Source organism: Ambystoma mexicanum, chromosome 2q (assembly GCF_040938575.1).
Source record: "Ambystoma mexicanum isolate Mex_15411 chromosome 2q, UKY_AmexF1_1, whole genome shotgun sequence".
NCBI classification, from domain to species: Eukaryota; Metazoa; Chordata; class Amphibia; order Caudata; family Ambystomatidae; genus Ambystoma; species Ambystoma mexicanum.
The window spans coordinates 457,571,930-457,598,893 of NC_090924.1; the positions used below are offsets into that span (position 1 = coordinate 457,571,930).

At 45.1% G+C, this 26,964-nt stretch overlaps 1 protein-coding gene across 8 annotated transcripts in view; it reads right to left on the minus strand.

Moving 5' to 3' along the window:
• Positions 1-527: 527 nt before the first annotated feature.
• Positions 528-26,964, minus strand: part of LOC138569515 (uncharacterized) — a 485,233-nt gene continuing 458,796 nt past the window's right edge. For 7 of the 8 annotated variants that reach the window (XM_069647563.1, XM_069647558.1, XM_069647562.1 and 4 more), the window contains one exon: positions 528-5,315. In XM_069647563.1, the coding sequence (XP_069503664.1) occupies positions 5,082-5,315 (234 nt within the window). In that variant the 3' untranslated portion in view covers positions 528-5,081. Of the gene's footprint in view, positions 5,316-17,819; positions 18,110-26,964 lie in introns of all 8 variants that reach the window. The other variant, XR_011303250.1, reaches the window with a different exon arrangement.

Sequence of the window (26,964 nt, forward strand, 5' to 3'; positions counted from 1 at the left end):
GGTAAAGTTGAATTTCCTTTTGGTTTATTATTTGAAGAATGTTCCAGCATCCACTTGACCCAGGGATAGAGAAACTCTGGGTTAACAATAATTATGAAGATTCCATGAATGGCAGCCAAAAATTAAAACAATACAACGTGGCTCACAACTGTGATAAGAGCTTCAACTACAGTAACTTAAAAAGTAAGGAGGTCGGATTTAGTATCAGTATGGAGCAGTAAAGACGTCATAGGATAACATTATAGAATTCTCAGATAATATGCTTAGAAGTTTAGGAGAGCATGCAACTTAATTTTCATATGCAAAAATGGGTAATGAAAAACGTTAATGTGTTTCCCCTAAAATGTGTACCAAGTTGAGCATGGTCTGTACACAGCCACCTCCTCGCAAGTGGTGCATTGGCTGGGAACTGTTCTTTTGCAGCAAATTGTCATTCCTCTGTATTAGGTCTCGAAGTAACAAGATCTGACATCAACTAGGAGTCACCTGTTCTTCCTAATCTCCACTGAATGATGGCCAGGCTGCACTTTCTTAATTTAAAACATGTATTTATTTTTTTAAAACAATAGATTGCATTTTCCCCTACATTCGCTGTACACGCAAGAAATAGCTGGAATTTGCCCGTTCAACATGATAGGAATATGGATAAGGCTTGAAACAGCCCTTTGTCAAATGGAGATTCATGCAATGTAAACAATTTTTTTTTCCTTTAATTCCAACCTCATTTCTAGGAAGAAATATTTGATTTGAGCAGTGAGGAAGAGGTAGGTGGGATAGACAACACAGTTGGTAGACATGGTGTTCAGGTTTCAGTAATAAAACAATTGTATTGAAGCTTTGCAGAATTGATTTATGGATTTAACAGTTGTTGGATGTGACCTGTGCCTTGAAAACAAGTAAAAGGAGGAAAGCTACTGCCAAGGAATAAAAAACAGGCAAAGTAAAAACAGAAATAAACCCACAAGAATCAAAAACATAACAGGCAGAACACAATTCCAGGCAAAATAAACATAAAAACAAGGAAAAAGTGGTATGACAACAAACACATTTCAAAATGTTTGGGTTCAGTCAAATTTGCTATCTCTCAGGGAAGAGCAAAACATGTGGAATCCACTGATTTTATTATTTGCATCACCCCTCCCCCAAAAAAGAAAATATCACAAGAGTAATAACCAACGAGAAAACACCATGAACACTTCAAGCGCTAATAAATATAGGGAAATATTGGTTTAGAGGCACACCTCAGAGTGGTGATGATAGGAATAAAACCAAATGCGAGTCCCATACTATCTGCTGGATACCATTAAGCTTTGTTGACTCGTCCACACTGATTTGTAGCCAATTTAAGGGTTCGTGCAGGGTACAACCCTGCCCACCATCTTCTATTCACTATAACAAATGAGTAGATCAGCCACATTATGGTATGGGCATGTGCATCAGGTCAGGAGACCATGTGACAACTTGTCGGAATATACATACACATGAGAACCAAGATGAGGGAGTAGCCAAAAGTCCACAGTAGAGCACCACATGGAAAACCACTACAACCTGTGATATGGTTTGCAGTATATTAAACCACATCTAAGGGTATACTTGGAGGAAGGAGTGGGGAAGGAGGCAGGGAATTAGAGTGTTAAAGCACACCCATTTTGCAATAACTACAATAGCACCCCGCCCCATCCAACGGTCAAAACCTTCAACTTTGTAGGAAGTGGCAGAAACGGCACCTTACCTCTTCTATACCACAGTTTATCAAAATTGAAACATCATTTAAGTCATCATGGGCAATGTTCACCGTTGCCGATGGCTTATTGGGGATGGCACACATTTACACAATGAACATTTTTTTTCAAATGTTCCTTTGACCAGGAAATTAAACACCTCTTCTGCTACTTTTCCAGGGTCCCCCTCATTAACAAAACTGTGGCGAATTGCCTCATGAAATAACAGGCCCTTACAAGGCCCTCTCCTTGAAGGAACCACAGGTAGTTGAATTTACATTTTGTTTAAAGGACGACGGACATAAAATATATAATTTCTTTACTGCATTTATACACAATGTGCATCAGTACTACTACGCGTGACTGCAGCCCAAACAGGCAATACAAATGATTATGTCTGTAGACTCTTCCATGGGAAGTTAGAATCCCCCCCTTTGTTAAGTGGCAGAAACTCAACAGGGAAGAAGGAAAGCACGTCTTCTCCATGGTTATATCAGAGTAGAACAAAATACATAAGGGTCTTCCATATTCTAATATACATACACCACGCTTTAGAAATAAATAAACGAATACCAATAATACGTAAACCAGCTTACACCACTATGAGTAACAACTCATGATCCATGACGTTCTGTGCAGACCCTATTGCATGAAACTCCACGTTGCCATCTCAAAAGCAAAGGGAGAAGTGCGTTCTGTTAAATCCCGGAATACTCCTGCTGGCCACTTAGAACTGCTGCTAGAGTCAAGCTAGAAAGAGGTAGCTGTTCACCCAGACTCAGTGGCTCCATTCACAAACAGCTAAACTGAGCCCATAATCAGTGCGAAAAAGCTAGTTGCCAAGAAGTACAACTGTCCATACTTCATATTGACCGAATAGGCCTACTCTACACGGCCAGCTCCAAGTATTCATTGCTTGATTCTGCATAGGTTTTCACGTTACTTCCACTGCAAATAAACAGACCATCTTAAAGCCACCTTGTCATGTACTATGGCAGGTCTCCTATCTGTGATGAGGTTATACTCTTTAGGTCAGACTGGCCTGGTTTCGTCCTAGATAAATAGAACTCTTGCAGAATTGAAAATGCTGCAGCTCAGACAGCCACCTTGGAAATGTTCTGATATTCTGAAATTAACAAGAAAGCTTTGTCATCTACAGATACTATGTTTCTGCACTGACAATCTGCCAACAAGGGTGTTTTTCCCCAGGCTGATGGAGGTTCTAAAATGCAGACCATCACACGAGACAATGAGCATCACTGTAAAGTCTCATTTATTTTAAGAGGTTTCCGGAATGTGGAGTGGTTAAACCGAACGCAAGGTTATCATTTGTGACTATAAGCATTTTTTGGTTCTCCTACCTGTAAGACTTAACCAGGGTGTTAGGTTTTTTCAGAGCAATGTTGATGTAAGCTCAATGAAGAAGACTTAAGGCCCAGTGCTGATGGTCTCCTTCAGTTTTACAAAGCACAACTGAAAGCTCCTTCCTTATTTTTATGACCACCATAAGAACCTGTGTAGGTAGAAAGCTCAACAGGGGGTAAAATACGGGACAACCTGGGCACCAAGAGCATCATGTAAATAAAAGCAACAACACTTATTTTTTTCTAGTAATTTCTGCTGGTGACTACTGTCTGGAAAGATTTGCATTTTAGAGGTATTTAGGCTTGGATGCAGAGTCAGGTTGAACACAGAAAACTGAAGTAAAAGCTCTTCACTCTTCATTAGCCTTGTCAAGGCAGCGATCAGATAGCTTTAAGTGTCCTAAATCCACAGTCGAAAAAGTACCCAGACATGCTGGACTTTCATTTATTTTTTTGTTTGTAAACTATTTTGCCAGCTCAAGAAACCTCAGCACTAAAATACAATTCGAACACCACAAAACCCCTAAATGTTTACCTTGCAAAGACTGGCAGTCCATCAGTCTGCTTGTTTTTCATGAACTTTAATCTCATACAATTCCACAGAGCCTTGCGTGCAAGACATGGTGAACGTGCTCCCTTACACAGGGTCACTGGCTGCCAAGTCATCTCTGGGGTTTTCAGAACATGGTGTTGTAGTCTGCAGAGTTGGACCCTGATCACCATCTGAACCTGCAGTCCATCTTAAGGCTTTCAGGATCCGAGGAGCAAAAGACTTGATGGTCCCATAATTCAATGGAAAGAGTCAGCAGAGTTGGATCTTAATATGGGTAAGTCTAACATGCCCACCTTCATGTCTCCTTATTTGCTTCCTTTGGGAAGTTGAAGGCCTGCCGGGCACCATTACCTGGACATTGAATTACTGAGCTATTTACGAGGAAGGCTGGCCCTTTGCAATGTCCCTTCAGAAAATCCACGTATCACAAAAATACGAGCCAATTCCAAATCAATACATTTCTTGAAATTGCGTTGTGGGCCTGCTTCATGGACTAGTACCAGCTTAAATATATGGCCACACCAGCAATATGGGCAACAATAAAATATTGCAATATAAAAGACAAGAAGTAACCACTACTGGGCTTACACTGGCACTTTGGCTGAAGATATTCTGTCTAAAAGCAGTGTAGATAGGTGGAATTAATTCCACCAATAAGCTTTTATGAAGAAAAATCACACATGGGCTATTATCAAGTGGATCATTAAGGTAAGTGCTCAATGTTAGAAGGCTGAACATGAAGACAAAACACATATGGAGATTTTAAAAGAGACGACAACTAGAACACCAACCGAAAGGTTCCAGGAGATGTGTCAGCAATATGGGGTCTGCACAAAGGACAAAGAAGGATTCGAGAATGGACACTGAACCAAAATGGAACTTCTTTAAAGAGCCAATGCTCACCAAATCACTAATAACCAGAGCAGAGCTTTCAGAGGATAGGTAGTAAAAGAACATGGATATTTCAGTTAAGAAGTGAACCAGAATATGGAATTTCCAGAAGAGAAGAACTAGAAAATAAATGAGGAGCTTCTAATGCCTGAGCAGACAGAAAGAAAACAAACATGTTGAGTTCAGTTTAATGGACGACTTACAGAACACCAACAAATAACTCTAGGGGAACAGTGAACAGCCAGAACATCAACAAGGAGATTAAGCATAGTAGAGAGAAGTCGCAATAGCCCCCTTTGCCTTTCCAGTGAAAGACAGACTAAGGAGATTCCGAAGACTTAAGACTTTAAAAACAGCAGCACATGAAAATCCCAAAAACTGAAATGGTATTCACACCTCAGACAGAGTTCATGAAGAGCGATGTTAGGCAGAGTTGAAGAGGGGAAAACGATCCAAGACAGATGCCATGAAGTGCTTGTAACACTGACGAGACCATCTGAAGTGAAGCAGACTGCCGTCAAGTGACCTAAAGTTTGTTTCCAGTTTTGTGACCTAGAGCCCAGAGAAGAAACCATTCTCAGATGCATCAATTCGGTCGGCACCCCCTCTTCCGCTCTTCGTACTCTTGCCTGGGACTGGTGTGGTGGAGTACTTTGGTGGATAGCGGATGAAGAGACGGTCCTCCTCTTTCTTAATCCAGCGGAGCAGTTTAGTAATGACATTGATTGCACCCGCCTTGGTCACCAAGGGACTGTAGGAGGTGTAGAGCTCAAATTTGCTTGTCACCTGAAGAACAAAAAAAAACAGAAATAAGATTGCTTATCTGAGGAAACCGTTCTACAGTGGGCAAATGTTCCCCAGATTCATAAGCTTCTCTCCTGCTAAGCCAGATCGCAGAAGAGAAGAGTTTAAAAAAATCTCTTTAATCCTTTATATTTTCAAAGCATAAATACATTAAACTGAAAATAAAACCCAAATCAGGAACCCCTTAGAATTAGAACAGTGCTCAAGCACGGTTAGCTTTGAGCATTGTCTGAATACTCCAAGGAATGCCAGTAATTCACCAGTGCCTGGGACGGTGCCTTAAAAACCTGGGTATTAGACCCTCACCCAATAACTGTTGTTTTAATCGACAGCAAAGGACTGCCCCTAAAAGAGGCTACATGGTATTACGCCTCAATTGGAAAAGAGGGATGTGCAGTATGAGGGGGCAGAGTCATCTAAAATCATTTGTAGTAGCACTAGAGAACAAAAAGAAATGCAAACAATCGTTTTTTTAGCAACATAATTCTGCTGCACTGTTAGAAACAAAAAATTATCTAAGCAGCAATACTTGTAAAGGTATATGGAAAAATTGTCAAATAGTAATCCAACAGGTCTTAAAAAGTGACATTATAAGGGCTGCTGTTGTCCCTGGAGTGTATGGGCCTCATTAAGAGTTTGGCGGTACTACCGCTGGTAATCCCATTACTGCAAGTAATAAATACGGATTGTCATCAAGTTTTGAGAGATCTGGTTGTTCAAGTGGACTGCACCGAGGCTAGAGCAGCAATACTGCCAACCATAACCACCACCATTACGGCCACAATTACTGCCCCTTTCACGTCTACTCGCAAGCAGGGAATTTAACTATTTGGTTTCCCAAACTCTAAATCAGGAGGAGTGGTAAATCAGGCAATATAATAGCTTTATAGACCTCACACGAGGGCCGTACCGGCAGTTAGGGGCCCTGAAGATGGAGTTAAAGGCCTGAACGTAGCGAGGGCCTTTAACGAGATATAAGGGCCCATAACAACGGTACAGCCCGAGGGCAAGGTCTATAAAGCTACGAGAACCCATGGGCAAACACAAAAAAGTTCACGTAAAGATATATTTTTTAAAAATTTATTTTGGGGGTGGGGGGGAACTTAAATATTTCAAGTTTTCAAAAAACATTACAAAAAAATGTCATGGTTATTTATAGCAATATCCAAAGGGAAGATCAAAAGCATTTAGTGGCCAAATGAGTAATAAAGATTTAAACAAGAAAGGGGTCGTCCCCAAATGAACCATTTAGAGATCTGATATTGTAAACCACACAGTCAATGAAAAGGATGGCTATAGTGGACTGAATATCAAGACCAAATTAATCTGATATAGAGTGAGCAGATATATTCCAATTATGACTTTTTAAAAACATTATTTGTAGATCAATAGGTCCTAAATAGATTTGCGATATTTCATTTTCACCAAATAAAATTCAAAATCAGAAAATGCATGAAGCAATAGACAGTATGCATCACATTTGTTCTCAAGGGAAAAAAAAGTATGTTTGACAATGTTCACAAACTGTTCTGTAATATGCAACCAATGACAATTAATTGGACATATGAAACACACATCAACAAATGAAAAAGGCAATATACTCAAAACAAAGTAGTAATTATCAAATATATATATATATATATATATATATATATATATATATATATATACACACCAAAAGAAAGACCGCAAGCCCTTTAGTCTTTGAAGCTGCACTCCCATCACAATTGGATTCCACCGGGATGCGGCACGAATTGCCGAAAAAACCACCAATAGTTGGGAAAACACCAAAAAGTGCACAACAAAATTGTCAAACAAAGAGCTTTATTAGAAAATTGCAGTTTAAAAAAAAAGCTTCCTAATGCCAATGAGGCTAACTGACGTGTTTCGCCACACTCCTGTGGCTTGCTCACAGCAACTCCGCCCTGTAATGGGAGCCCATTTTAACCTATACAAACATTAGCAAACAGTGTCAAGGTGACTTAACTAACTACTATTATTGCTATAGGCCATCTTTGAAAAGACTCATGTTGTTCTCAATGTATAGACACACAGTGATATCTGCAGGATTAAGATTCAACCAGTATATACAAACATCAGATATATTAATCTCATATGTTTTCTGAACCATAGCACATGAGTCTACACCTCTAGTTGTAAGAAATACACATATTTACATTTTGCCATCCACAATTGACTTTGATCCAAATTGGAAGATAATGCAATTTGTAATGCTGTGATGCCGTAATTTGTAATGCACCTGTGTAGTTTCGGTCAGGTATGCGTATGTGCCCTGATTCATTTGCTATTGTTCATGTATCCGTTCAATGCTATTGTATATCTAATGCTGTGACTGTACTTGCATACTTACGTGTTTTTTTATGTGTTAGTCCTATCTTGTTAAAGTACCAATGCATAGTGCAAAAGTAATAAGCAGCATGATTTAATAGTATCGAACATTATTATTAAAGTGCCAGTGCATAGTGCAAAGATACTAAGCAGCATGATTGTATGACTGGATCCTTATATCTCAGTCATATGTTAAGGTGCAAATGCCTTAATTAAAAACAATAATTGTACATATAATATACTTAACTGATGGGTCGCATACTGATACCATCTCTGCGATCAATCAACACAAGAACAATAGCCGATCAGTATATATGGATCCAATAGCAAGTATATTGAAAAAAGTACCAGTGCATGGTGCAAAGAAGGAGCTGCATTATCGTATGGTTAATAACATGTGCATCCATCATGTATTATGCTGCAAATATCTTATATAACAATGATAGTTATGTACGCTGTATAGCCATCATCTACAGTAAAGTGCTAGTGAAGCCTGTACAATAAATCAATACAATGGTAATAACTGTTCAATGCATGTAAATCAAATAGCAACATCTGTAGAACAATGTCACAATGCTCGCTCACAAATTAATTTCACGGCCCCTTGGGAAATCTATATCTATTCCCACCTGGTGATGAGGATCCTATCTGTATCTTTTTATTTATTTCTGAGGCTGACATGGTAGTATGTTATGTATTAAGTCTAGGTCCCCTATATCTGTATGGGTAAATGTCAACAAGTTATAATAGAAGTACAATAATGTATAAATTAACAAACAACCCTCTGCAGGAAAAAGCAAGAAAATGGGAGAGGGGAAAGAGAAAGAGAGATAGAGAGAAAGTTTATCAATGGGTTGTTTCTCCAAAGAGAATATATAATGTTCCAGAAGACAACAGAGATAGAGGAGGAAAAGAAGCGAGGAAAAACAAGAAAATGTTATACTTTGCCTATACTCCTACGAAAGTATACAGTTCCTCATCTGTGTTATGGCCCGTCAGATTTTTATTTTCAAAGTCAATTATATATTTCGTTTCTTCTTGTCGCAACAGTTTTTCGCTGTCGCCTCCTCTCGGGCCTGTTCTAACTTTGTAAATGCCAAAGAATGTGAGAGTCTTAGGGTCTCCATCGTGAAACTCAGAGAAGTGCTTGGCCATGGGATACGTATGGTCCTTGTTGACAATGGCTCTGATATGTTGTACAATGAATACTTTTAATTTACACTTAGTGCTGCCAACATACCACTTGTGGCATGGGCACATCAGGATATAAACAAATAGCTCAGACTCACAGGAGATTTTGCCCTGAATTTGTATAGATGTCTTAAGAATGGGATGAATGTAGCTGCTACAATTAAAAGCATATTTGCACACTTTGCCTTTGCTGCACTTAAAAAAGCCATTTTGTCCCCCTGAGAGCCAATTACTGCATTTGTGAGTGTTGTCAGAGACCATATAGCTTTGTACTACTAGATCTTTTATGGACATACTTTTACGGAAGATTGTCAGGCCGTTCTTTTAATAACTTGCCTAGGTCTTTATCCACCTTCACGACTTTCCAGTATTTGGTAATGATATTTCGTATGATAGGTGAATGGCTTCCAAATGTTAGAATTAATCTAGTAGTATTCTCTTCCGTTGTATCCCGAGAATCAGATTTAGAAGTCGTCAACAGATCTGGTCTATTCATGTCCCGAACTTTGAGGTAAGATCTTTCACTAACTTTTTTGGGGTACCTCTGTTGTAAGAAATTATGGGCTGTGGTTTGGCTTGCTAGGTGGAAATCTTTGACATCGCTACAGTTCCGTCTTATGCAAATAAATTCGCCGTATGGAATGCTACACAGAAGGCTCTTTGGGTGTGCGCTGTTTGCGTGAAGAGGAATGTTTGCGCCTGTAATTTTCCTATAGAGTTCACACCCAATTTGTTGTTCCACAATTTTGACTCTCACATCAAGAAACACAATAGAATGTGCAGTGTGTTCTGTAAATTGCAGATTCAAATTGTTAACATTCAAAAGTTCAACAAATGTTCACCATGATTGTGGAGTGCCATTCCAAATGATAATTAGGTCATTGATGTAGCATAGCCATAATATTATTTTGTCTGTGAAGATCTCGTTTTCCTCTGCCCATACCCTTAATTTTTCCCAGTTACCCGTCATGAGGTTTGCATACGATGGCGCAAACATAGTACCCATGGCGGTACCCTGAATTTCACGAAACAACTCATCTTGAAGAGAAAAATATTGTTTTCTAAGCAGAGTCTCGCCATTTCAAGAATCATGGTGGAATGATCAAGGTAGTTGAGAGATCGGGTTTTCAAAAAGGTTTCAAAAGCCTTTATGCCATCATTATGTTGAATTGACGTATACAGTGACACCACATCCATGGTGGCCAATAAACGATGTTGGCTCCCATGGCAGGTCATCGATTTTACCTAAGTATTTAGTGTCTCTGATATATGAGGGTAGCGTGGAGACAAAGGTGCAAAGTACTTCATCCACGGATTTGGACATATTTTCGAGGAGTGAGCCGCACAGTGTCACTATAGGTCTCCCAGGAGGTCTAGCAGGATTTTTGTGAACTTTTGGGATGAAGTATATCATGGGGGTAACTGAATATTTTGTGAATAGCAATTTCACCATTTCTTCCTCCAAGATACCTGCGTTTTTCCATTTTGTTAGAAAATCCCAGATTGTACTTTGCATTTGTTGGATGGGATTTGTCGCGAGTCTTTCATAGCATTTGACATCATTGAGTTGTCTATAAGCTTCTTTTACATAGTCCTGCTTGTTCATTAGGACTATATTGCAACATTTATCCGTGGGTTTAACTATGTATTTGTCCATTTTGCATATGTCTGACAAGGGTTTTTGTTGTTTCCAAGAAAGATTGCTTTTAGTGCATTTATTATTTCTCCTTCTTTCTTGTTTGAGGTCATCAATAACCACATTGGAAAACGCTTCGATGTGGACATTCTGAGCACTCAAAGGATTGAACTTGGATTTGCATTTAAGTTTACTTTTAGATAGCCAATCTGTACAAATGCCTAGTGTCTCCAAACCAGGCAATTCTATGTTTTCAAATGCTTCATCCATGGTCTGTTCCCTTTCTTGTTGTAGAGTGACTAATGTAGTAAGAGTATCCATATCTGCAATGATGACATCTGTCTGTTCTTCCCGCATCGGTTTGGGTTTCGTTTTATATGTATTTGTAGCAAAAAACTTTAGCTGCAATTTGCATACAAAACTGTCCAGGTCTAACCTTGTTTGTACATAATCATAACCTGCTAGGGGACAGAAATTCAAACCTAGTTTGAAAACTTTTATCTCTTCTGGTGTCAAGACACGATTGGATAAGTTGACAATTTGTTGCTCATTTAGACTTTACTCAATAATTTCATTCATTTGCCAGAGCGCAGTGATCTTGGGGGAGGGTTGCCGCTTGAACTTGTTGCCCCTCTACCCCCTCCTCATTGCTTTCTCCCTCCTCTTCCTCTTGTTGTGGCGCGAGTTCCTCAAGTTTTTTTGTTGTTTGAACAGCCTCATTTCTATCTTGGCATAGCAGCCTCATTTCCTCTAAAAAATTGAGGCGCACTGTTGGTTCTTCACCTTCGTTTTCTGTAATGTCCGATTCCGAAGTGGATGCTGTGGATTCTTGGTTTGCTTCACTTTCAGATCCTGAAGGAACCACTGTCTCCCTTGTCTTTTGTCTCATTTTATCAAACCGTTGCAAAGGTATATACTCTGCCCTGTTCATAATCACCTTTGTCTCGCAGAAACTTGCGCCGTTTTCTCAATTTTATGGGCCTCATTACGAGAATCCCGTTAAAAACGGAGTCATTAGCGGCATGGAGGTAGTAGCGCATCCGTGCTCCCTTGATGCCGCTAATAGCGGCTGATTAAGAGTGCGTGAGCAGGCTCGAACCCCCATGCCGGTAATGGCTGCACCGCCATGCTGCAAAAGGCCCTCCAACCTCTCCGATAGCGCCATCACGGGACCCACCGATACCGCCTCTGCCAAGAAGCAACCCCTTAATAACGACCCGGTAATAACATCATGCTAATACCGGGCTCGGAATACCGGACCCGGAATAACGTCTTCGCGTCGGGACAGGAAATGCGCCGGCGGCCATCATTAAAAACACAACCCATTGCAATCCTCTCAATCCAGCAGTGATACAGAGGCGAGAGCAGGGCCATACCAGCCAGCATGTCGAAGGCTACCCGCAAGACAACCCCCCACCTGCGCAAGAAGCGCTTCTCAGAAGAGGAGCAAAACGTGCTGGCTGATAACCATGCAGCCCATGCAGATGAGGATTTTGAAAACAACCTCAAAAGGGAAGCACTGTTATGAAAGAAAGAACTCTTGGAGGAGGTTGCGCGCAAGGTGTCAGTGGTTAGCACCACCACCGCACAGTCAGACTGTAAAAAATGATGGGACGACCTATGTCTTCATGTCCGGAACTTCCTGGCTACTAATCGCAGGGAGGCCATGGCCACAGGTGGGGGTGCCCACTCAGTCAAACTGATGCGCTGGGAAGAGACCTACAGCACGTCCAGCCAAATGGAGTCCATAGAGGTCTTTGGCGAAATGGAGACGAGTGTCGCGACATCGGGAGATGGAGGTGAGTGACCTTGCAAACCCCAGTAGACTAAACCATGACGTAGTACAACTGATTTGAACGTGAGTAAAGCCAATGCATGGCCCATCATACACACATATACAGATCCATGTGCAGATGGAAGCCCAAACCCTGGCACAATGAAATGTATGCTGCGTGCCAATCACATTACCAACAGATACCCAACACACAGTGACCATTTGCATGTCATACATCACACAAACCTCAATACAATGGCATGCCACCTGGCACGCATCAGTGCCGAATGGAGAAGCAACGGCTTATGCCGATATACCCCTCCCTTGAAAGTACCCTGAGTGACACCTACAAGAATGCAATGCATGCGAAATGAAATACTGTACAGCACCAACTCATGCATCATGCATCTAAAACCATCACTGATGCCCTGCATTGCTTGTTCCATCACAGGCAAGGATGCAGAGGCTAAAGAGCAGGACCCTGCCCCAAGGCCATCAACATCCAGGGCCAGACCACAGAGTACTGGGTATTCCACCTCCGGGGCAGCACTGCGGCCAAGAGTACAACCCAGGGAACCTGTGCAGGCCAGGCAGGCTGCTGAGGAGACAACAGCAGCAGACGAGTCACCAGTTCAGTGGGTGAGGCAGCAGCCACAGCCCCACTCAGTGATGTGGATGTTCAAGCGGAGGAGTACGAGGACTTAGACGGCACAATACATGTCCCCACGCCCCAAGCCTCCCATCCACCCCCCAATACACCACTCAGGGCACATTGTCCAGCCCCATGCAGGACCCAGCGGTCCAACTGCACAGTCCGCAACTTACAAGCACCCCAGAGGCCAGCCCTACAATGGCCCACCCAGGCGCAGCACCCTCAACCGCCACTGCCCCCACTGACATGGAGGCACGGCTGTCAAGGGTAGAGGCCCACCAGGACTCCATCGAGCTGGTGCACCAGTATGTAGCCGAGGGCGAGGAAACACGCTGTGAGATCCAGGAGGCGAATGCAGGAACCATTACGGCCATCAATGCATGTGCCATTATGATACGTGACAGTTTGGGTGCCGTCACACAGGTCCTAAACAGAATGCTTGAACACCTGCAGCACCAACAACCGGCACCAGCATTGCAAAACCCATCCGCATCCACCTCATCGTCCACACCTGCAAGCTCCACTCCCTGCAGCCCTGTGCGGATGACAAGGCACAGTGCGTGAAAGGCAGACAGAAATGCTGCCCCGACCCATAAAAAGTCCAGAAATAGCCAGTCAAAACACATTGTGTGTGAGATGACAATGGGTGAGGGGGAGGTGGTGTTGGTGGTGTTGAGGGGATAAAGGGGGTGTTTATGGGGGGTATGGGTTGTTTGAGGGGTATGGGGTGTGTTGGGGGGAGGGCGTGTTAGTGATGGAGGGAGGAATCACTATGTTGTAATTTTACTTAATACCCGTTGTGTTCAAAATCATTTAATGCCTGGACATTGTGAATTCCGTGTGTGTTCATTCTATTCATTACAGCGCACAGTGCCTAACTCCCCACACACGCTGTGTCCATGTCCACACGGTCCCAGTGCTCAGTGTAGTACTGACACATAACCATCAACGTTCCTTTGGTTCAGAGGTAATCATCAATCACTGATTGGTGTACAGCACGGCCATCTTGTGCATCACGTGCTGCCAGGGGTGCTGCTTCTCCTCCATCATCATCCTCAGAATCCTCACCCGGTGCATGCATGTCAATGTCAGGTGGCAGTGGTATGTTTCTCCGGATACACGTTGTGCAGCATGACAGACCATGGTGATCTTTGCCACCTTCTCAGAGCCATAAAGGAGTTCTCCACCAGACCTGCTTAAGCAGCAGAACCGTGTCTTCAATAGGCCAAAGGTCTGCTCAATCACAACACAGGTACGAACCCGATTGTACTCCTCTTCGTGCCTGTTCCACGTGTTCCGCACAGGGGTAAGTAGCGACGGCTTCAAGGGATAGCCTCCATCACCTTCATGGGAGCACAAAGAGGTATGTGTGAGTGAAACTGAGCTGACACCTTTAGGATTAACGGCCATGTCTGCAGCTATTTGGTGTTGACATGCACATGTCCCTGTGTGTATGCACACATGTACATTTGATGCATTGTGTAATGCACAATGGTCTACTAGTGTGGATTGCAATGTACAGATGATGCAGTGTTCACTTGCATGCTGATGCGGATGTACTGTGGATGTGGAACGATGTCTTGCCACCCATTATTGCAGTGTATGCTACTCTGTACCTAACCACACTAGCGGCATTGCCACAGTTGTAATCATGATTAGTCACGCATCGCTTGACATATCCATGGTGGCCTGCTTGTGCGTCTGGCATGTTGTCATTGATATGCGGCATTGGTCTTATGTATGGCATTGATGTGTCATGTTCAGGTTGGGATGTTCAGTATAACAGTGTTTAGCTCTGAGTGCATTGTCCACGCACCGCCCAACTGTTACGCTCACCTGGTATCCACAGGGACGCCACCGAGCCGGGTTACTCGCTGGTATGCTTCTCAGCTTTGCCTTGATGTGGTCTGCGGGGAAGGTTCTGCCTTGTGGTAGAATTAGGTGTGCTCTCCGTCCTGCCTTCTTTGCAGGGGCGCGCTGTCTTTCATGGGCGAGTGCGGTCCAGTTACTTCACTGACGCCGGCCCGTTTGATATTGTTCAGTAGGTCTTATTGCTGTTCTTTAGTTTTGTTGCTATCCTGCATGCCTTTCTTTATTTAAAATGTCTCTTTTTTCTCCCTTAGGTATGCAGAGCTTCAGCACGGCGAACTGGCTTGGTTGAGCCCCGCTGGTAAATGATGGCGCATTAAGAGCGCTATGATGCGGTGAGCAAGCGCTATGCGCAGCAAAGTCTTGCCTTTGCTAACCTGCATTTTCCTTCCTTGTAGGTTGCAGTGTTCTTCACCGCGAATGGAATGCAGAGTGGTGCAAGCCGAGAGGCGACCAGCCAGGTAAGCCTTTTGAGCAGTTCGTAATTTGTAATGTCTCTACTGCTTTCTTTAATGTTGCCTCTATCTTCCTCTTTCAGGTCGTTCTGTCCGGGAGGCGTGCAGAATCGAGGAAGCTGTTCTCAGTAGCTGCGAGTGTTTAAAGATGAAGACTGCAGGTAAGATGCTGATGCTAATGATGTTCCTTTTGTCTCCTTGCAGGTTCTGCTTCTCCGAGGTTCGAGGGAATAGCTGGACATGGTGAGCATCGGGTGTGGTTTAAATAGCCCCAACAAAATAGTCCAGGTAAAGTAGTCCCTAGGTTACTACACCCAAAACACTAGACCGCATAGCTTGGTTCTTAGGAACCAAGCTATGTGGGTGCCTCCATGTTGGCTGACAATATAATAAAGTAGCACCCAAGCACATTGTTTTTCATGGTGTATGAGCCTGGCACCATAGGCGCCAGGACTGGCCCCATGAGGGCTTTTGAAGAGGATGCCAGGCTCTAGAGGCCCGAGTCCTGACTCCACCTGGCCAATGGGTTTGCCAGAGGGGGTTTTGGGCGAGGGTCGTGACACCAATCCCACCCAGGTGGAGTATGCATCCCCCCTAATCACACCCAGGTGGAGTATGCATCCCCCCCACCTCACAACCTCAATGCACTGCCATGGCCCAGTCAGGTAACTTACCGAGCAGCCAGGCATGTCGTCCAGAAAGCCGCTCCATGTGGCGGGGTAGCGTGGAGTTACGCAGCACCATGGCATCATGTGTAGATCCGGGATATCGGGCACAGCAATGTGTGATGATCTTGCTGGAGTCACATACCATCTGCATATTGATGGAGTGGTATTGCTTGCGATTGCGGTACACCTCCTCTATGGCTTGAGGGACCACCAATTCTAAATGGGTGCAGTCGAGGGCACCGACGCAATTGGGCATGCCTGCCAGTGCATGGAAGCCTACTGTGGTGTCAGCGAGCTCCTGGCCAGTCCGTGGTAGAGAAATGTGGATGCTTGCGTGCTTCAGGAGGGCATCAAGCACTTGGGTCAGCATGGGGGAAAAGAGTGGTTGTGATATGCCATGCAGCTGCCCCACTGTGTGCTGGTAGGTACCTGTGGCCAGGAAGTGGAGCACAGACACCACCTTTAGTAGTGGGGGGATGGCAGTGCGTATTTCTAGGAGGCTGACGATGTCGTTGTGTATCATGTCCACTATGGTGGTGATGGTGTCCCGGTCCAACCGGTACAGGGTGTGGATCTGCTCAGGGGTTAGATTGAATGGACTGGGTCTGATGCGAGGGATTGGTGGCTGCATACGTGGTACCACTGGCTGCACTGGTGGAACTTGCTGGGCCTGTCTCACCCTCCTTCTCCTCTTGCGTCTCCTCTGTGCTGCCTGTTATAGTTGTTGTTGCTGTTGTAGCAGTACAGGCCTGTCCTCCAGCCCCATGATTGCAACAGATAGTGGTATCATTTTGGTATAGGCAGGGGTGTGTGGGTGTACTCCTTTTGTACTGGGACAGGCTCCATTGACTCCACCTGTGGTGATTGTGTGCACCTGTGGCAGTTGCCTGCACTGCAGGGTGCTATTTGCGGGTGGTCCACGATGCCTGTATTGCCGCCATTGTGCAGGCCCCAATTACTGCCTTTGGGATGCCGGTAAGTGCATGCCCGCGTAACTTGTGATGTCCTCCTGTTAGCGGCATCCCGTTATTGGCGCCGCAAAGGGGCACGTGTACGTGTGCATGCCGGTAAGAAGGGGCACGGTATGGGTGGTGGGGGTATTGGCGGGTTGTCGGCTCTTAATGGCCCAGGCCCGTCAACGATGCCGGGAATGCCATTCCACCTTCCTTTTTTCATTACCTCCATACTTGTAATGAGGCCCTATATCTTCTTCATATGTTTTTAAACCTTTTTCTATGTTAATTTGAAGTGTCTTCCCTTCTTCACTTTCCTTGATACTCTAGCTTCTCTTCAAGCTCCTCTATTTGTGCAAGTATTTTGGTATGGTCACTCCCAGCATACTTAACTAGGATGCATAAAAAAGTATTGGAACATTGGTCAGAAGCATCCTCCCATTCTCTGAGCATGATGGGATCTTGTTCCTCAAAAGACGGTATTGTCAGGATTCTCAATCCTCGTGGAATCCTGCCCACATCCAGATAGTTCTGTAGGGAATGTTCTTCCCACCATTTACTTGTTTCTCTTTTCCTTCATCTTTCCAGTTCTTTCAATAATGAAATCTCGTTATTGTCCCTTGGTTTGTCTGTTCTTGCTGAATCTTTTTCTTTAACTGTTGATAGGGTTTCATTGAATAGGCTGGCTGCCTGTTCTTTTCTTGTAGCCTCTATGCTGGCTTGGGAAGCCATGGATCGTTTGTAGTTAGATTAAATCAGGTGTAGAATTACCAAAGCACAAAAAGTGCTTAATAAAATGGTGAATCCAAAAAGAAAAAACACACGCGCGTGCGTGTGAAGATCACTTAGTTGCAGAGAAATAGATGTCCGTGCAGTGAGGTGAAATGAGGAACAGCATACTTAAACACCCAAACTATGTTTAGTTTCAACGTAACTTACCCCCACGGTGCTTTCCGGCTACGTCCTCCGACGCTGTCAGTTTACACCGAACTGAAGGAAGTCCTTAGGGTATGCATTCTTCGCTGCTTCCAGGAAGTATTTGACGCAGCGAGGCGCATTAGACATTTGAAATGCTTCCCAGCGCGAGTAAACAAAGGTTCGCCAGTGCTGCTTAACGCTGTAATGTCCTCAGCGTGGGTTTAGTTACCAAAATAAGGACTCCAAGGCCTTTAGTCTTTGAAGCTGCACTCCCATCACAATTGGATTCCACCAAGATGCTGCATGAATTGCTGAAAAAAACACCAATAGTTGGGAAAACACCAAAACTTACCCAACAAAATTGTCAAACGTAAGAGCTTTATTAGAAAATTGCAGGTTTTAAAAAAAAGCTTCCCAATGCCAAAGAGGCTAACTGACGCGTTTGCCTGGCCCTCATTCTGTTTAGCAAAGATAAATTGTAACAAAGAAATTCGATGAGTCATATGTCATTCCCCCCCCCCCTCCATTTCAGGCTCAATCCAACAGATGGGGGAGGTGTAGTGCGACCAAGGCTTGGCAGGCCGTAAGAAGTTAAAAGGTCAAACGAGGTATGGGGGCCCATAACAGTACAGCCCGAGGTCCATAAAGCTATTAGAACCCATGGGCAAACACAAAGAAAGTTCATGTAAAAATATATTTTTAGAACATTTATTTTTGGGAGGAGAACTTAAATATTAGTTTTTCAAAAAAACATTACAAAAATATGTCTTTATAGTACATTATTCTTTTCATTAATTTAAAGTAACAAACGAAACAAGCATTGGCATTACCAATTGTTTGGGCTTTCGTGTAGGCGTCTGAAGGTCACTTTCTAGGCACTGCCGTAGTGATATTAACTGGCCAAAAATGTAAGTATCTAATAGCAGTGCATGGCAAATGCCAAATAGCTGTACACAAGCCAAAAACGGTTGGCTTTGCCAATGCTTGTTTTTAACGACTTCAGTGAAGGACATGGATAATGCTTATAAATCAAGTGGCTGAAGGTAGACCTGGTTTTATTACACCAGTGGTTGGTTTACAGCTCCAATTAAGTCATTAACTCACAGAAAACTGGTTTGAAAAAACATTGGCAGGCACTTTCAGTGCAAACTTTGATGGTAAGGATTGATTAAAGCGAGCTCAAAGAGGTACCATACAATGAGGAGGTGTTTTAGGCGGGGAGGAGCAGGAACTGGGTGGAACTGTCTATAGGGATTAGCACGGCCATAGGCAATCAAACAGCCCCTACACGCTTTGTGTCCATCCTCGTATGCCATTTCGCCCTATCTATACTCTACTGCAACAGTTTCAGCTTAGAGGTGGCACAAGCGCCACCTAATAGTCCAACCTATAAACGACGAGTGACATCTCCAGCTGGTGGAAACAATTACCAAAAAGTATGATTTTGCAATGACAAGAAAGCAATTGCCTTGGCTGGTTGGTGTCCTCCGTTATAATATTGTGTAGCTGGCGATCAAGTACCAAAGTGCCTCAGTTTAGAAATGCAGGACTTTTAATGGCATATATCATATTCATGACTAGACCAAAAAAGGCACGTGCCAAGTTACCTTCTCTCCTGTTCTTGAAGCAGGGTGAGATTTAAAGTGCCATTCCATACAGTCTTTACATAAGGGGGGTAAAATCTAGTTCAAGAGCAATGTTCTGTTACACCAGCACATAGCAAGACATAACTGGGGAAAAGGTACTAAAATACAAAATAAAATAAAAATCACCATTAAATACAACCAGCAGGCCATTTACCACCATGCGCTGTGGGCAAAGAGAAATAATAGTGTGGCAGGAAATACGATGTGTATGGAAGTTGCTTTAAGAGTGAGCATCCCTATAGAATTCGTGGCCCAGATAAACTGCAATTGGAATTGCTACTTCGTATGTGATGTACTGAAAGGTGGCCCTGTATAGCACAACGTATGCCATTTTAGCAGCCACTTGGCGGTAGGTAGTGGCCTCCGTGTTATGGGTCCAGGTCAGCGCGCACACCCGCATCACGTTACCGCCTGGATGCAAAGTGGACTGTTAGTTAGAATGTCCATAGAAGAAAGAAGACATCAGACAAGGTAGCGAGCCAGGAGGCAGACTGAATCTGGTGCTGCAGCTGGAACACAGAGGCCAACATGGCATTGCAGAAGGCAAGCCCCTAGTGTGGCATAAGGGGTATATAGACGTGGGAAGGGTAGCAGAGGCAGTGGCTAGCGGGTATAGGGAGGACCCCATTAAATCACAGTGAAATGCCACATGGTAATTCCAGCAAAGCACCAATAAGTCATTTACTTTAGTGAAACCACTCATTCTCAGCCCCCCCCCCCCCTTTAGCGCCAAAATGACCCTAACTTGGACCTAATGCAGCACTTCTTTGTATAGTTATCACGTTCACGTGTTACTTACCACACTATTTACATAAGTACACTATTACATGCAGACGCATAATGTGTTCGAGGTTTTAAATTGATGGGTAGAGAATGTACATAGTAATGTTAATTGTAAACAGTTAAGGTGCATATTTATGTAGAATAACCTGGCACTGTTATTGATTGGAATTGTTAAACACCAGCATTCTTTGTTGGAGAACACCACATGTCATCAGTGTGGTTATGGTTCAGAATGGTGAGCAGTGGAGTCCTGGCGGCAAAGGACTGGGTTTGCTGTAGCGTTATCATCAAATAAAGGGGCTTGTGAAGACTCACCCTGTGCCTGCTCTCTTAATACAAACCAACAACACCCACATAGAGGAGGTCAGACAGCAATTGGTCCCCTCTTGCCGATTGGTATTCACAATCCTTAGATTTTGTTTAACTCTTGATCCGCCCCTACTGTGACGCTGGAGCTGTTCCTGCAGTCCCTCTCGACTCTCCAGTACCACACCTTTGTGGAATTGACCTGGGAACTCAATCACAAAATCGTGTACGATTTTCTCTCTTCCTTTATGATGTACAGTCTCGTAAATTCCCAGCCCCCTCCCGGACTTGTACGCATTCCCATTACCTTCTCCCAGGGAACTCTTCACAGTTTTTGCCAGGGGTTGCGTGCCCACACATTTTAGTTCATCTTCTTCCTCTAGTCGTGATCTGTGTCTCGCGCTTCTCCCCCTCTGGTGATTGTGGACCTCCTCAGTGTAACCGTTGGACCACTTGGTCCTGTCGTGACAGGCAATGCCTCCTCCATGGTCTCTCGCTTTCACCAGATAGCCACCAACGCGGCTCTGCTGTAGGCTACGGCAGGCTGTCTCGGCACCAGTGTCTGACCCAACTGTCCACCCAATACAGGTCATCCCACCACCTCACAATTTCTGCAGGGCTATCACGATCACACTGGCTTGCAACCGACTTGCTCTCCAGGCTTCAATGCAGCCTCCTCAGTCGCCTGGTTCTCCCTCTGTTCATATCACAACTTCCATCTTGCCAGAACCGCACGGGCCAGGGGATGGCAAAGAACACAGTCCATATTTGCTGTTCAGTTTAAATAGCGGGGATGGCTTAAGCATATCGTCCTTCCAATTGACATCAGCTGTTCTAGCCTTCGGCCCACACTATCGTTTTTGAGCACTTCTTCTCTCAGTAGTTTTGTTACCAGATGGATTCAATATTTCACAAAAGCACATAGTTTCAGAGGGAATCTTATGTGGATAGGATTTGGGCATTATCGTCAACCTACGTGAGGTGGGATTTCACAGGGGTTGTGGCTTCCGACTGTGTCATTATCCCTAGGAGAGGAGTCCCTCCTCATGAGATCCTCCTGCATGTTACCACTCCTAGAGGAACTATTGGTTAGTGGCCTCACCTCACTAGCCTCATGGGAAGGAATTCTCACCTGGGGAGAAATAACGCCATCTGAAGAATCGTCACAATATATAGCAGCAATTATGAGAATGTCTGTTCAGAGTAGAAGTCACAGACAATTTTAGAAAATTCAAAAATAGTTAACCAAATACAGAGTACTTCGGAAAGTGTTTACATTTATTCAGCTAGTGCTCAATGCATTTCGGGAGATGTGTCCCTTGATCAGGAGCAGCGTAATTAATTATAAAACATAGAAAGACAATTTTAGAACAGAGTTCAGGCATTGTATCTAGTAATTCATCAAATAATATTCAAGATACCAAAGCCATAATATGAAAGAGTCATAATCAAGAGACTACCTTCGACTTTGCTCAACAAAGAGTAACAATTCAAATAACAAGTTACTTACCAACTGGTAACGTTCTTTTGACTGGATATTCCTCCAATGCATTCCACATCCTTGACATGTAATGTCCACAGCTCTGCACTTTGGAAACTTTTTCGGCAGAGGGCGTCCTGCGTCGAGTCCATGTCCCTCGAGGGCCTCCATGGAGGACAACGTCATAGGATGTTATAAATAGGACGCACGGCGCCCATAGCCTCAGTTTAACTTTTTTCCCCCCAGAACGTGTGACACCATTCAGATGCCTGCTGGACTGCATTTAGCCTTGCGGAAACAGAAGCTGCATTCGCATAGGAAATTCTCCTGAGGGGCAGGCTAGGAGGGCGATGTGGAATGCGTTGGAGGAACATCCAGTCGAAAGAACGTTACCAGTTGGTAAGTAACTGGATTGTGTCCTCCAATGCATTCCACATCTTTGACAGACTCCCAAAGCAGTACCAGTAAATGGAGGAGGGAAAAGAATTTAGAATACCCAATTAGATTGCGGAATAAAGAACCACGTTCCCAAAGGTCATATCCTGACCATGGACTGTATCAGGGAATAATCTTTTACAAATGTATTCATTGAAGCCCAAGTAGCGGCATCACAAATATTCCTAATAGTCACACCCCTGCTGGAGGGCGGTGGAAATGGCCACGCCCCTAGTGGAATGAGCTCTCAACCCTTCCGCAGGGTCTTTACCCGCCAACCGGTAACACTCTGTAATGGTAAGAATAATCCACCTGGAAAAAGGTCTGTTTGTTAACAGCCTGGCTCAATCGGTGTCCAGCATATCCTACAAAGAGTTGATCGTCCACTCTGACCCTGGACATCCTAGAAATGTAAAAGCTAAGAGCTCTCCCAGGATCTAACCGATGGAGACGCTCCTCTTCCTTACCAGGATGAGGAGGCGGGTAGAGAGATGGAAGAACCACCTTTTGACTCAAATGATAGTCAGAGACTACCTTAGGTAGACAAGCAGGACGTACTCGCAGTACAACCCTGTCCTTGTGAAACACAGTAAAGGGTGGCTTAGCTGAAAGTGCCTGCAATTCACTCACTCTGCGAGCGGAAGTAACTGCAACCAAGAACACAGTCTTGAAGGACAGTAATCGCAAATGACAAGAGTGCAAAGGTTCAAACGGAGCACCCATGAGAAATCTCAAAACCAAATTCAAATCCAAATCCCATACTGGCACCTGGAAAGGGGATGGCGGAATATATTAGTCAGTCCTTTAAGAAACTGAGAAATCAAAGGAATCTTAACGTAAGAACATTCTTCAGATGGGCGCTTAAAGATAGACAGCGCTGCCAGTTAACCTTTCATGGTACCCACTTGAAGGCCACTGTGGGTCAAAGAAAGCAAGAAAGACAAAACCATAGGAATAGAGCACCGAAAGGATCAACATTGTGATCCCTTCACCAGTCGCAGAACTTACGAGAACGATACAGGTATTTTGTTGCAGGCCGCCTGGCCGAAAGCAACACCTCCATCACGTCATCCAGGAGGTCCCAATCCTTATACTTCAACCTTTCAGATACCAAGCGTGAAGGTTGAGAGACTTGACCTCTGGATGGAGAACCTGACACCCCCCCCCCCCCGTGCGCGAGCACCGATCCTCTTGGCAGGGAATACAGCGTGGAGGGCAGATGGACATTTCCAGAAGGTCCGGATACCACGCTCTCCTGGCCCAATCCGGAGCAATGGGGATTATGCGGGAACCAAGCCTCTGCAACACTTGAGGAATGACGGGGACTGGAGGAAATGCGTACAGCAGTGGGAATGACCAATCCAACACCTCTTGGAGGAAATTCCCTTGAGCAGAATCTCTCGCACTTCCAGTTGACACTGGTGGCAAAGAGATCCACTTACGGGGTTCACCAAAGGGCAAAGATCTCCTGAAGGACTTCCTGAGTCAACTTCCCCTCGTGAGAGACTGTTCTCTGCCTGCTCAGAGCGTTCGCTGCTGCATTTTCGTCACCGGCCAGATGTACTGCCGAGATCGAAATTTCATGCTGGATGGCCCAGAACCATACCTGCATTGCCTCTCTGCACATCGGGAGTGACCCTGCCTGCCCCCCTTTTTTGTTGAGGTAATGCATGGCCACTGTGTTGTCCGTCATGACCAAGACTCTCTTCCCCCGTACCAAGGGCAGAAAAGCCTTCAGGGCCAGCCTGATGGCTCGCAGCTCTAACAGATTGATGCAGAGTCTGGACTCTGACGGAGACCAACGACCGCTGACGGTCAAGTTGTTGGTATGAGTGCCCCATCCTGTGAGGGAAGCATACGTCACTACAGTCACCTCCGGCCATGGTTGCCAAAACGGTTCCCCCTTCATCAGGTTCCCTTCATTCACCCACCACAGAAGGTCCTTGGAGACCGAGAGTGGGATCTGAACAGGATCCGTCATCCTGCCGGAGAACTGCGACCACTGCATCTTGAGGACCCATTTCAGGGATCTCATCTGCAGCGTGGCCTATGGCACCAGAAAAATGCAGGAAACCATGAGGTCGAGCAACCTTAAGAACTCGAAAGCCGGGCGACTCTGGGCATGTTGAAACTGGTCCACCATCTGTACAATGTGATGAGCCCTTACCTTGGGAGGTGAACACTTTCCCCAAGGACGTGTCCAACACAGCCCCGATGTACTGGAGCTGTTGGGAAGGTGTCAGGTGCGACTTCTTTAAATTCAGGGAGAAGCCCAGTCTGTGGAGAGTGCGGCAGGTGACACCGAGATGATCCAAAACTAGCTCTGGAGAACACGCCCAGATCAGCCAGTCGTCCAGGTAGGGGTAGATGTGAATCCCCCCCTCACCTGAGGTACGCTGCCACCACAACCATGAGCTTGGTGAAGACCCTTGGGGAGGAGGTCAATCCGAACAGCAGGACCCGAAACTGAAAGTGCGAGTCGTCAGCCGCATACCTCAGGTACTTTCTGTGCTTGGGGTGAATCGGCACATGAAAGTAAGTATCCTTGAGGTCCAGAGACACCAACCAATCCTGAAGTTGAAGGGCCTGGAGGACTTGAGAAAGAGTGACCATCTTGAACTTGTCCTTCCTGAGAAGTTTGTCCAACCAATGCAAGTCCATGATGGGTCTCAATCACCTGTCTTTCTTTGGGATAAAAAAAATAAGGTAAATGCCAACCCTTGTTCCTCTCCGCTACAGGCACCAGTTCTATGGCATCTTTCTCCATCAGGGACAAGATTTCCTGCGCAAGGAGCAGATCCGGACTCTTCAAAGAGTGTTTCTCCGGTGGATTGTCGTGAGGCCGCTGAAGGAAGGGAAGGCAGTAGCCGTGGGCTATGGTATCCAGAATCCATGCATCTGAAGTAATGGCCTACCATTCTTCGAGATGCTGAGGCAGTCTGCCCCCAACCGGCGAACCATGGGACATGGCCTAACGATTGTTTGGAAGCGGCTGCGGCAGTGCCTGAAGGCAAAGAGGCAGCTGCCTGAGCAGCTTTGGCACCACGATTTCCCCAACCACCACAGGTACTTTTTCGCTGGCCGCTTTGACTGGTGGCCCCCCTCGTTCTACCAAAGGAGGAGTAGAAATGAAAGAAACCTCCCCATCACTGGTGTCCCCTAGGACGAAAAGGCAGAGGTTGACGCACCGCAGCACTTAAAGACTTCTCTGCAGCTTTAGAGGTCTGCAACTTCTAAAGGCTCTCGTCAGCATTGCTGTCAAATAAATGAGCGCCATCAAAAGGCATGTTCAGAAGAGGGGTCTGTACATTTAGAGCAAATCCAGACTTTCGCAACAAGGCAAATCTGCGTAGAACGGTGCTCGCAGCCATGGACCGGCTCACACTGTCAGCCGTATCCAAACCCGACTGAAGGGCGTCACACATGGCATCTTGCCATCCTGCATGATAGCAAGGAAACCACCCCTTTCTTCCCCCTCGGGAATACGCTCAGCCGCAAAAGCAACACAAGACCACAGAGTGTGTGTAAACCTTGCCAAGGCACACGTTGGTCGATTTCAAGGCCATGCTCCCAGCAGAAAACACATTCTGTGCCCAACCGTCGAAGCGCTGGTCATCCCTATTGGGAGGGATGGTAGGGTACGCCGCCTGCCTCGAGGTGGCCGTAGCCACCTGAACCACCAAACTCTCAGGAGTGGGGTGAGTAGACAAATAGCTGGGGTTGCTAACAGCAGGGCAGTATGTTTTAGTAAGATTTTTATTTACAGCCGGAAGAGATTCCGGGGACTGCCAAGCAGCTGCCACCCTTTTCTGCATGGTAGAATGAAACAGCAAAACAGGGTCAGAGGAGGCCCTTGATCCAAGATGTCCGTCAGATCATCTTGCACAAAGTCTTGGAGGACTAGACCAGCCCAGATACTCCGAGACTCGTGCCATGAGTTTCCTATAAGAAGACTCTGCATGCGCCCCAGGAACAGGTGTCCCAAACTCCACTTCCGGGGAAGTGTCCAGTCCACTTGCATCATGGTCTGTTTCAACTCCTCCAACTGACTGTCCCCCGATAAAAATCAGAGCATCATCAAGGTCACCGGGTTCCTCAACCTCAGACCTTTCATCCTCTTCAAAAATATCATCCAGAGGGGGTTGAAACCCAGGTCTAGGGACAGAAGAGGGCCTGGGGGCCAAAACCGGCATCACCGACTTCGAGGTAGTCTATCTCGGAGGATCCACAATGTCTGGGTACTCCAAAGGCAAACTCGGAGAAAAAATTCCCAAAGGCGCCGATAGCGCCGAAGGCTTCGCCGTTGAGAGTCGACAACCTCGACATCGCCGAAGGTTTTGGCATCGACGTCGACACAGGTGCCGACGGCGCTGTGGGCTGATAGGACAGCAAGGCGTCGATGTCCGAATCGGATGGACACAGTGCTGAACGAGTCGATGCCGGCCCAGAACCCTCAATAGGTTGCTGCGGTCTTGCTGGGGACGAGGACCGAGACCTAGAGACACATCTCTTGCGA